We start from the raw sequence: 13,157 nt of genomic DNA on the forward strand, positions 1-13,157 counted from the left end.
TGCATGGAAATAAGCAGGTTGGCTGCCCAAGTCCTCTCTCAGCATGACATCTAAAATGTATCCCATATATTGAGATCTGAACAATATTTGGCTAGTTACTTATAATACATGCAGAGGAATCTCACTTTCTTAGACTATGTTAGAAGAGCAAATATAACTTAGAGAATGTTTTCACTTCAAGGTCCCAGAAGCAAAGACAAGGTTTTCATCTCAAGACACGCTATAATACCAACAGAAAAAAAGTCTGAGTATTCAACAACAAATATATTTGTTCGCTTCAAAGCATGAGAAAAGGAAGTTAGTAAACTACCTTCGGTGTAGCGTGATCAGGCCCAGGCTGCCCTAGTACTCTAGCAATCATGCTACCAAATAGGGGATCCAAATCAGAAACTTTGCCCCCAAATCTGGGATGTGCCTGAGCTGCACTTGAGGCAGCTGAGTGAGGGGAAACAACGGCGGCTTTATGCCCTGCCCTATCCTGGGACTAACTGGGGATCAACTTGATCCCGTGTGCAACTTGCAGCAGCCTCAAGGCTATTACATATGCCTCGCTGCCTACTGCTTTATCACATAGGGCTGTGCTGGCCATGATCCCAGTCTTCTGCACCGGGGGCTGAACGAGGTGCGGTGGAGCCACTATGGTAGCTTTATGGTATCTGAGGACTCATGGATTCCTCCTCCGGCTAGTTAAGCTAGCATTATGGCAGCTTTATGATGCTTTAATCGGGCTCAGAAATGGGCCCTTGATTTATTTTTGCTGTTCCTTGGTCAGTGGAAGTTAGCAAATCAGATTTTTTTGAGCTGTTGCACCAGCAGACCTAGGGTTGCCAATTTTGGTTGGATGTATTCCTGGAGGTTTCATCACATGACAATTTTCATTAAAGATTAATCTTTAATTCCTGGAGACTCCAGGACAATCCTGGAGGATTGGCGACCATAAATCCCTATAGGCTCTTTGGGGTTGTGAGGTAACTCTCCATAAAGCTCTAACCTCAAGTCTCTCCCCGCTCTGGGGCCTATAGTGCAGCTGCAAGGACTGACTAGTGAAATGTTGACCAACTGGTTATTCTGCGTTTGAGACACATACAATTGAGGATCTGACCTGGAATTGTTTTAAACCTAGGCTGTCTCAATCAATATTATATTGTCACAAGTCATTCATTCTTGCCTTTCCTGCTTGTTGCAGCTCTCCTATCACTTTCCCAAATGCCTCCTGGACGGAAATACTTCCATCTTCTCCCCATCCCTATTTATTTGGTGCAAATGGGATCAGGTGGTTACATGCCTTCTTTGCTGTGTAATGACTACGGGGCAAGAGACTACTCTAATTTAAACTGAACAGTTGACAGATTTTTCAAAAAAAATTCTGTTTCTTTAGTGAATCCCCAAATTGCAGTGATCAGTGATTTTTATAGTGAGGCAGAAGAGCTCATTAACATAAGCATTGAGAAAGGAGTCCAGCCCTATGTTCCAAGTGTGGCAGATTCAGAGGTTCTACTGCACTCCTGAAATTCCACCACAGAATTTGTAACAAAGCAAAGGAGAAGAAAAAAAAAGAGCTTGAGCATCCAAAATCACCTTGTGGGTACATAGATGCAGACGTTCTTTTTAATATGAGGGGATATTTTTAAAGAGCTGTTTATAAAAACAAGTGCAAAAAGCAAAATGGTGGCCATACAATTTGTGGGATTGTGGGGGACAATGTAAAACCTAGAGTTTGTCCTGCTTGCCTGCTATTCTTTTTGGCCCTGATTCAGCACTTGGGGCACATCACTATTTGAGATAATACTTGAGCATGTGCTTAAACTTTAAACAAGTGCTTAAATGCCATCCTGAATAGGGATGCTTTGTTGATATGGGGCCATATGCTGGCCACTACGCATTTATCAAAAGGAAATGCCAGGATACTTGATAAACTGCACACCATGACCACGCGTTGGCAATCAATGACAAACCCCCTAGATATAAACATGCAACTAAAAAATGTGTACTGCTTTTCTCATTTATTACCAAATCACTTGATCAATGGATACATAAAAGAATACACCTGTATGTTCCTTACCTTTAACATAGTGAATTCGTATGGCTGATAACCTTTGAAACTTTCATGGATAGCTGCCATGGTGTGTGAGGTTTTTTCCCAAAAATGAAGCAGCGTTGTCTATAAAGAAAGTAATATTTCAATACAATATTAGTTTAATAATCAGTATTAATGCTAACTTTCATTCCCCCAAGCGATTTTGATATTCTTATACTTATCAGCATATTGTCATATTACCGTAATATGAAAAACAGATTTTACAGCTTACAGCAAATATTTCCTTTGAGGTTAAAGTGTTCTTTGAATACCTGATATGTTGTTAAAACATGAGACAGGAGGTTACATCTACTCGCTCCAAGAAGATCCACTTTCTGACACACATCAGTCTTCAATTTGTCAAAATTTAGTTTTGCATGACGTACTTGTGCTTGAACCTTCAAATACAAAGAGTCATTTATCACAAACAGGAGATGAGGGAGTTTGGAGCAGCTGGTTTTTAATTATTTAAACTTTTTCTGCTTCCATCTACCTAGCCTAGCAGCTTATAAAAAAAACCATCCTGAAAAACAGTGCAGCAAACGTATATAATCTTTTCAGAAAATTAGGTAAACATAACAGGACTAGTTAAAAACCTATATAAGGCCCCTATTGTGCTGTCGAATGTTGCACAAAACTCCCAGATTGATTCATGATAGCATATGGTCTTATTTTTCTCTTGTCCTTTTTAGTTACTATAAGTAATTATATTCATTCACTGAAGATGTTATGTTTTAATATTGACACACACACTACATAAAATGCATGTTAAATATTTATTATTTATAATGTGTTCAATATACAGTGTCCTTATTTTTATAACAGTTTGTAGGAACACATTCAAAAGCTTTAAGGATAATCAACTTATTTGGAACTGAATGCACCTTATTATGCATTATAACAAGAGTATTTATTGCGTGTCTAGCGTTAAATATATATAGTTATATATGTATGCATCTTTTTTAGACACAGTCAAAAATGTGCTGTAATATGCATAAAGCTCTTTATAATCAATGTGAATGAAACTATACAGTCATCATCTGGCTATTGTTGCTCATATCTGACTATGGTAGATGTTACAATTTAACAGTTTAATTCTATTACAAAAGTTCTCTATTCAAAGCTTTCTTTATAATAGGTAGGTAGGTTTTTTTCATACTTTTAATAAAAACACCAGAAGCTTCTTATCCTAGGTAAACAAGCATATAGAATTTCACGGGACTGTGTTTTCTGCTCACATTAACCTTTGCATACCCACTCTCCAGAATTAGCCCACAATTTTGCCTGTTAAACAAGTAATTTTTGTTTTGAAGGCCAGTGAAGTATTGGTTCTCTTAGCAGTAGCAGCAGCTAACAGAGTAAAAGGCTGATCCGGATGTTTTGTGAATAGGGTTGGAGCGTAACCAGAATTTTCCCTAAGGGAGGGGGCCCAGAGTTTTCCCTCCTCTGCCCTGCACCCAGCCCCAAGCTCTCCATCCCACAAACTCTTCCTCCCCTCCCCCACTGCCTCTACACTCAGACTCATAATCTCCACCCTGCAGCCAGCTCTACAGTCCCTTCCTGCTGCCCCACACCAGCCCTGCACCCAGCACCAAGCTATTCCCACCCCACACCTTGCTCTTTCCCCTACATTGCCCTGCACACAACTCCAAACTCTCCCCACCTCATACCCAGCCCTGAGCTCTCACCCACAGAGGTGATCAGGCTGAAGAGCACCGTACCCAGCAGGGGCCAGGTAGTTCTAGGAGCCCCAGACCCCACCCTCCTGCAACTCTGCTCCCCCAGGATGTGCTAAAGCCTGGATCAAACCTTGTACCCTCCTGGAGACTGGGGGTTCCTGGTACCAAGGGTCTGGGGGTGGCCGGTGCCCATGGCTGTAGGAAGAACTGCAAAGGTGGGAGGGCGAGAGGGAAGAGGAGAAGCAGGCATACGGGGCCACACCACCACTCAAATTTGGCCTGGCCACTTATCTGTCCTGACAGGGGGGCAGTCGGCCAAATTTGAGTGAGTGGTGTTATGACTTGGTGCACAGGTGCACTCAAATTTCAGCTCATGGCATCCCTGACCAGAGAGTTTCATTTTCATGACAGTTCTGCAAGTCTGCCTTAGTATTACATCGATGGAAATCTTTGTATGTAATTCCTCAGATTTCTTTTAAGGAAATGGAGAAATATTGCACACACGTACCTCTCTGTTGATTTCCCTGTATACCACCATAGTTACAAATCAAAAAGTTTACCTAACAAAAACTCCACAGTGAAATGGCAGGCAAAAATAAATGAAATAAATTAATTTAAAAAAAAAAATCACACCCACATAATGAATATTGATATTATGTATTAACTTATTCCATATTACAACAAATAGTACTGCAGCCCTGTATTTGGAGGAAACTTCATACCACTTGTTCCAATGTATATTATTTTATTCCGAATTAGTCTAGAAATTCGACAACAGTGAAGATAAGCTTCTTCAAAAGGCCAGTTCTAAGGCTCGGCTACTGAAGCCTGTGTGTGCGCAAAAATTTCTTAAAAAAAACAAAAAACAAAAAACAAAAAAAAACTTAACTATAACACAAATAAATTTTCCCGTCATCACATAACTTAATATAAATGCGTACATTTTGTTCAAAATTCACTCTCCCATTTCCCCTCCCCCACCACAGACACACAGAGAGAGCAACTGAGACAAGCACTTAAAAATGCAACCTTAAAAGAAGAATTTTGGAAGAAGTTATAAGTACACGAAAGAAGGAAGCCTAAACATAGATTATCTATAGCTTTTGCTACCAAGCAATGCTATATGAAGGTACTTGAATGGGAAAGGTGCTGGGGTTCTGGGAAATATACTGGAGACTTAGGACCAAATTCTGGTTTCAGTTACACTCTTCTATATCCAGAACAGCTCCACTGATGTCAATGGGGTTACACGAGTTACTCTGAATTTACACTGGTGCAACTGAGATCAGAATCTGGTCTCTAGTCCATATGCTGTGATCCTGTGTTTTGCAAGAAAACAATGAATGCCACTATGACCTGGCATAGTGATATCCCAAGTGTGCAAAGAATGTTCATTTCTGAATATTCTGTCACACACAAGGCAGACCACAGGAATAATTCCTGCTGACAGCATGCATAATTATTAATTTCCAAAATTGTAAATCTGCACAAGGGTTTTATATAACAGACTGGAATTAGGATGTACGTGAGGTTTCCAATTTATTAAAAATAATACTTTCCCAACTGAAGGAAAGGTTAGAAAATTACCACAGAAAGTGTGCTTTTTTCCTTTTAGTGGTATCTGATTAAACCATTGTATGTTCTTTGTAACCTAGGGGCCTGTTTCAGGATACATCCTCTAAAGAGTCTCTGTAACATAGTACATGTCAAACTATATACCTATATCCTAACTGAATCTATGATTATAAATCTTTTAGCTTCCAAAAGAGAAAACAAAGATGACTAATACTTCATCCACTTGACCCAATGTGTAATTCAAGACCATATGTTTTGTGTGTCAATACTGATTATTAAAATACTTAATGTACTGCTGTGTTACCAAATGCCATACACTTTTCCTGCCAAACAAGGAAGACAAGACACCACTGAGAATTATTAAATAGTTGATTTCATCTAGTATTTTGAGTTACCGGAGGTTTGGTCAGTAATGGGACTTCTTTTTCTGCAACAGCAGTACAGGATATTCAGGAGAGAATGCAGCCTAGTACACCAGCTTGAGTCTTTGCTTATTTTTGTTTGTCTATACATGCATTTACAATCCGAATTACATTAAACATCTTTTAAGAATATTTGTGGCTTTAGGAATTAATAATAAAACTAACACTTAATCATAATCTACTTCAGCAGTTCTCAAACTGTGGGTTCCCGTTTCAATGGGGTCGCCAGAGCTGGCGTTAGACTTGCTGGGGCCCGAGGCCAAAGCCTGAGTCCCACCGTCTGGGGCTGAAGCTGAAACCTGAGCCCCACTGCATGGGACTGAAGCCCAAGGGCTTCAGCCCCGGACGGTGGGGCTCGGGCTTCAACTTCAGCCCTGGGCGGCAGAGCTCAGGCTACAGGTTCCCCACCCAGGGTGACAGGTCTTGGACTTCAGTTTTGGGCCCCCCTCCCACCCGGGGCATTGGGGCTTGGATGGGTTCAGGCTTTGGCCACTCCTCCCGGGGTCATGTAGTAATTTTTGTTGTCAGAAGGGGGTCTCAGTGCAATGAAGTTTGAGAACCCCTGATCTACTTAATACCTCATAATTCATTAGGCACTGACAGAACCGTGCGTTCTCTTCTCAAATAAAGGGCTCATGTAATACACCCTAATCATCTCCCTCCCCTGCAATTACTCTATACACCATGACTTTGATGACCGCATTTCATCATGGCCCTTATCCTGCAAACTCTTACACACATGTTCAGGGCCACCCAGAGGATTCAGGGGGCCTGGGGCAAAGCAATTTCGGGGGCCCCTTCCATAAAAAAAAAGTTGCAATACTATAGAATACTATATTCTCGTGGGGGCCTCTGCAGGGCCCGGGGCCTGGGGTAAATTGCCCTATTTGCTCCCCACCCCAGGCAGCCCTGCATATGTTTAACTTTGCTCATGTCTTGAAAGTTCAGCACATGAATGTATTGAAGATTGTGGCCCTGATGAGATTTTTAAGAATTCTGATAGGGGTCAAAGGATTCTATTGACTACATAAGTAAATTACACTAATCCAAATACGCCTTGAACATTTCCCAGTGAAAGAGGCAGGTACCCAGCATGTAGTGGTCAGCAGTTGCTTAGTTTCATAGCATAGATTAGAACTGGTTGCTATACAAGCAAATCCGGCAATGTCACCAACACCATCTGTAAAACTTCTGACTGCCTTGTCTTTTAGTTACTAAAGTGCCAAGCACTGAACAAAAAAATCATTTTCCATTCCCGACATTCAGATATATTACTACAGTGAATGTACGTATTACTTCTAACAGTCTTGCACTGAAACCTATAAAATACAGATTTGGAATACACTACTTTATACTTATATTACCATCGGTCTTAAATATTAGATTTTTTTATTTGAATTTGAACTATAACATTTTCCTACTCAATCAATCCAAGTTCTCACGGGAGGTTGTAGCATTTTAATTTGTATTAAAGCAGCAATAAAACTAAAACTACCAGATAAAGCAAAGGTGTCAGAGACACAATAAATTATAGAAAACTGAGAAACAATGTCACACAATCCATAACAGAATGAGCAGAATGTAAAGAAGTGCTATTTAATTTGAATCATCATAGCAGCAACAGCATTTCAGTTTGATTTACTTGAGAACCAGATGAGACCTTGGAAATTGGAACAATCACATTTTCCTGTCAGACAACCGGTCTGAAATCTTAACTGCTCATGAACAAATGATTGGGAAAAGTTTCTCTCCCTGGTCGCCTGAGTGCTGTATTTCTCTTAACGTAATTGAAATAAAAAATTTTGTGAGCTGATGGCCAACTCTGTTCATAAATTAAATTCCCATGATTTTGATATAATATCTAACTATGCTTATACCGTATACTGTGACTGAGTCATTTTAAAGAAAACAAACATGTAAAAAGTTATACTACCATTTTAATCCCCCCACTTCCCAACAACCATATGTTCTGAACTCTGTCATTTGCACTGTCTCTAATTTTAGATGTTTCCACGATCTCATTGTATTTCAGCTGGTATAAGGTTAAATTCAGTCTTGTAGCTAGTTTCCGTCGCACAAATGACATTATTTATTCAAGAACAAGATTTTTTCCATCCACCTTTATCAAAATGAGAGGCGTAAATGAAACTTAATTCTAATTCATGCATAAAAACAATAGCCTGTGACAGTAATTCACATTTTTAATTTTAATATGTGACTATTCCCATTGAATTTCAACAGTAATGCTCGTTATTACTACTATTTAACATTTATATTATGGTAGTTACTGAAGGCCTCAACCAGGTTGGGTCCCATTGTCCTAGGAACCAAACATTACTAAATTAAAGTTCTGCCCCAAGGATTACTAATTTAAGTACATGTGTAAGCGTTTGAAGGATTGGGCCTACATCAAACTGAAAACACTCTAGACATAACCTCCTTAATAACTACCAGTCTAATATAAATCCTGAGGAACTTCAAACTACAGCACTGTTACTGAGTATGCATTATGGTAGCTAGTAGTTTTTTAGTAATGTATAAGGTATAATATATCTTAATAAAGAATTTATTATTGTAAAACTCACCCCAACTTCAATGCAGGCAGGACTGGGGCCCTAAATCTACTTAACACTCCAGGGTTTTTGCACATTATGTGCACTAGTTTTCATGGGAAAGGTCATAACATCGTCTTCCCCCATCTGAATGGTAATAGAGAAGCCAAAAACATAAGGAAGTGTGTGTGCGCACCATGCAAGGAAGGGATGGGTGGATTAAATTTCATGTGGACACTACGTTCGGACATGAGAATGAGTAGTCCTGAACTAGCACATAGCACATGAAAGATAGTATAATGCAGTTTCTAAGGACCATGATATTACCAGGAACAAAAGAAAGCTTCTTGGTTTTGTTCCATCAATCTCTCTCTCTCTTCTACAGTACACAAGGTGCTAGAGAACAATAGGGTTTTAAATTATTTTTTCATTTGAAAACTGATCATACTTTACTAAAGCTTTACAGACAGAAGTAAAAGCCATGTTGTCCGTTGGCACTACATAAATGATAAATTAAAATTAAAATGAAGAGCCCCGAATTGTTAGGAAGCAATATATAAAGGAACTTGATCTCTTTGTAAGGGTACATGACTGAGAATCTAAAACATGTATTTTTATAATTATAGTGTAATTTACCAAAATAGAACAGAACAACTTGAAATGCTTTTAAGGGTGGGTGAAAGAGCTCTGTTTTTGAAATCTATTAGTAAGTAGGTCTTTAAAAACCCTATCCACCTGGATAGCAAAGTAGAACAACTAGTAGAGAAACAATAATATGTTTGTGTTGGGTTAAGTTTTAAAATACAAAAAATTTTTTTTTTTTTTTTTTAAATTAATGACATTAATAGTTCTTATTCATCTTTTAAAATAGTATTGTAGTTTTAGGATACTAAGCAAAGTGAAACAGAAGTTACTATATACTTTATTTGTGTATTTGTCTATTAAAAAAAACACTTTACTAAAAAGATCAAAGTGTTTATAGGTAACAGACTTCTGAAACCCAGGAATCACCACTTTTGAGTTCTGCCTAAAAATCAATGGCATATTAAGCCTATTAGGGCAGATTTTATGCTAGTTTAAATTGTTATAACTTCATTCCCTTTAAATGAGCTATGACCATTTATACCATTTTTTTTTTTTTGTCACTTAGTGCCTGATTCAAAGCCTACTCAAGTCAACGGAAAGACTCCCATAGACTTCAGTGGACTTTCAATTAGGCTCTTATTAAAATGTGCATAGAAGAACCATAATCTTGAAGAACTCCATACAAGTATTTGTAGACCTGCTTGTTTTATTTTTATTAGTAGTAAACAGCTCTGGTATTCTTTAATAGAACCCCTCCCTCCAAAGTGTGCCTGAAATACCTCACATATTAAAGGAGATGAGACAAATGGACCTGTGATGACTTGAGTCTTTGGGGTCCATGAAGCCTAAAGACATTCCCTTCCCACCCCTTCTACTCACTACTGGGAAATTTATAAAGAGCAAGATTATCTCAGCTTTCATTTAATTAGTAGATTTCTAGCTTTGTTTTCATTACAGAGCTGTCCTTGAAAATGTGACCACCACTTGGGCTTAAAATCTGTCTGTGATTTTTCCCACTGATTATCAGCTGTTCATAGTTCTTCAACCCGGTGTCCACCATGTCCTGCCATGGTATTTGGGGTCTGTGAAACCTCTCTAGCAATGGGGTCTCCAGGTGAAAGCAGTGTGTTGGAAAGATTCTTACAATCTAAGGCCAGAAAGGACCATTAGATCATCTAGTCTGACCTTCTGTATAACACTGGCCATTAAATTTCTCCCAGGTACCTTGGTATTGAGCCAATAACTTCTGTCTGACTAAAGCATACTTTCCAGAAAGGCATCCAGCTTGCTTGTTATTTTTTATAAACACCAATCAGTGGAGAATCTACCACTTCCCTTGGTAGTTTGTTCCATTAGTTAATCACCCTCACCACCTTACTTCTGATGTGCATTTGTCTGGCTTCCAAACATTGGCTCTTGATACACCTTCCTTGCTAGATTAAAAAGCCCTTTAATACCTGATATTTTCTCCCTCTGAAGGTACTTCTACACTGTAAACCAGTCACTTCTCAATCTTATTGATAAAATAACCAGATTGAGCTCTATAAGACTCTCACTAGAAGTCATTTTCTGCAGCCCTCAATTAATTTTTGTGGTTGTTTTTTGCACCCTCTCCAAGGACAACAACATGAGAAGTGGGGTGTTGTCTGGATTGCCTCAAATTGTATTAGCTTGGTGCTGCAGGCTCCCTTCCAGCTGCCTACAACTGAGGCAGGCTCTCTGCTGAGCAGTATGATATGAGCTCTATGTTCCTTCCCAAAAATTGAGATAGCAACCCCCATCTATTTCAGAGCTGTGTCTAGCAGCCACTATCTGGAGGGGGAAATGGTGAATTTTCTTCACTTCCTTCAGTACTCTCAACATACCGGACCATGACATTAATTTCTCCAAACTTTGGTCTTTCTTCACTGTCCCCACTACTAAAATTCTGTCCACGCCTGAATTCTCCCCCCAATAATTACTGTAACCTCTTCCTTCTGGCCTCTCTCTCTCTCTTTCCTTCAGGCTATCCAAAATGCTGCCAGTCACCAAAGCCATCTTCCTCTCACACAACTCCAATCACATCCCCCTCCTGCTTGATACCTCCACCATCTTACTATCTTTTCCTAATATAGACAGGTGCCTCATCTTCACTTACAACACCCTACACAGCTACCCCCACCCCTCCATTTGCTTTCATTTTCTCCTTCAGTCTTCTCCTTTCCTAACAGCCTTCCCAATCCTTTCATCCAATAACCTTTTGCCTTGTACCATGTTGTACCAACACCTGAAACAGGCTTCCTGTCCTCTTGGCTAGGTACCGTCTTGTATCTTCAAACCCACCTCTTCTAGCAATCCTATCCTATCTCCTAGAAAGGTAATTGAGTCCAGCCCCCTGCCTTCACAAGCAAGACCAAGTACTGATTTTTGCCCCAGATCCCTAAGTGGCCCCCTCAAGGATTGAACTCACAATCCTGGGTTTAGCACGCCAATGCTCAAACCACTGAGCTACCCCCCCCCATCCCTCCTCCTATATCTTGTTTTATTTTTATTTATCCTGTTAAGATATTTGGGGCAAGGAAGGACGTTTGTGTTAAATTACGAAGTGCTGTGCTAGCAGTGCTATCTATCTGTATTTTTAAAATGGTAATATAATATTGGAAGCAAAGATGCTAGTGAGCATTTTTTGAGTTCAGACACTGCTTATTTTTTAAGTCCTGGGAGAAGATGATTACACTTTTTTTTTTTTTTTTTTTTTTTTTTTTTTTTAAGACTTTGTACAGACCTGGCAGTACAAAACTCTTAGCATCATGGACACATGCCATGTTGTGTCAACATCTTTGTGGATTTTGTTTACAGGGAAAAATAAATTTGCTCCTCTTGTCAAGTTTATATAGAATCATGTGCTAAGCTTGTAAAATTTTACTAGCTTGAGGTTCTTGGCTCAGAAGAGATGTAACTTCAGTATAATTATGATTAAGTGATGATCATAACTGTTTATTTCATAACCACAGACAATCGGCAGATGTGAACAATTCTCTGACTCCAGCAAGGATACAGCATTAGTGCTAGCCCGCATGTTCTCCTTCCCATCCAACATACAATTGCTCAAACCCATTTTCAATGATGGGTGGAACAAAAATTGAGTTGTAAAAGGCAATTAGCCTAGATCTGCCAGACATACACCACACAGTGAAATCAGAAAAGGAATGGCTTGTCTGTGATATACCTCCACTACTCTAACATTTGCTGTTTCCCTTCAAATTCCATTTCATACATTTCATATTTTATCTCTTTAAAAAGATTTTTAATGAACCTATCAAAGTAGCAATGGAAGGACTAACATATTCCTCTGTATTAAAAGAACAGATATATAATATAGATTAAATTCATTCTACTGGACCTCCCTATGCTCAGGAATATATGCTGTTGCTGTTAGCAATAAGAAATTCATTACTTATCAGTCATTTAATTAGTGCTGAAGTGGAAGAGGCAAAAGACATTTTTGCACTGATTTTTTTTTTATTTTTACAGACTACTGAATTTGAAGTTGGCTTGTATTAATAAAGAGGTCTATTTCACATTATATAACATATACAAGTTCAGTTCATATAAACAGTCAGGAGTTTGACTGCGATGCTGAGGGCAGCTGAAAAAAGTTCACCCGTGTCGCTTGCTCAGGCACTCCTATCTTTTCAAGTGTCCTGTCCTTTCTCCAATGACCACAGCTCTTTGTCCTAGTTTCATTGCTCCATAAAACCTCCAAAGCTACTAGCCGGGTTCTTTCAATGATATAGGTGGCAGGCTCTTTAAAGGTGATTGATTGGGTGGCACTCTCTTATTATTTGTTCTTCTGTAAGGAGGGACGCATGGAGAGCTCAATGTCCTATTTCACCCTTAAGATCCGCTGAGCAGGAAGCACATCTTGGAAAAACCCATTGGCATACTACAAGCTTTTAGCCAATTAGTTGGTCTGCTTACTTCTATGGGTCTTCTGTGTACAAGGGAACAACTACGGACCCGGCCCTGTAGAGGCTCCTTTCCCTGGAAGAAGGAACTGATCCTCAGGGTCAGCACAAGCAATTCTAACTGGCTGGCCAAGCTACGGAACAGTGAATGTAGGAAGCCGCTGCAGTGTGACCTGCAAATAAAGGAATTCTATTGTCTCTCTCTCTCTAGGACCAGGTGAAAGGGGTTGTAAAACCCTGATTACAAGGAGCAGCATAAAATACACCACCAATGAGAAGAGAAGACAAGCAAGCCTGGAGGGGAATGAGCGATTGTCCCT

General features: G+C 39.4%; 1 protein-coding gene across 2 annotated transcripts in view; it reads right to left on the bottom strand.

The window, feature by feature from the left end:
• Nucleotides 1-13,157, bottom strand: part of ICA1 (islet cell autoantigen 1) — a 92,900-nt gene that overhangs the window by 26,832 nt on the left and 52,911 nt on the right. For both annotated transcript variants that reach the window (XM_034760525.1, XM_034760524.1), the window contains exons 7-8: nt 2,350-2,475; nt 2,063-2,161 (exon numbers count right to left, since the gene is read on the bottom strand). In XM_034760525.1, coding sequence (XP_034616416.1) covers nt 2,063-2,161; nt 2,350-2,475 — 225 coding nt within the window. The remainder of the gene's footprint in view (nt 1-2,062; nt 2,162-2,349; nt 2,476-13,157) is intronic.

Source organism: Trachemys scripta, chromosome 2, assembly GCF_013100865.1.
Source record: "Trachemys scripta elegans isolate TJP31775 chromosome 2, CAS_Tse_1.0, whole genome shotgun sequence".
Lineage (NCBI taxonomy): Eukaryota > Metazoa > Chordata > Testudines > Emydidae > Trachemys > Trachemys scripta.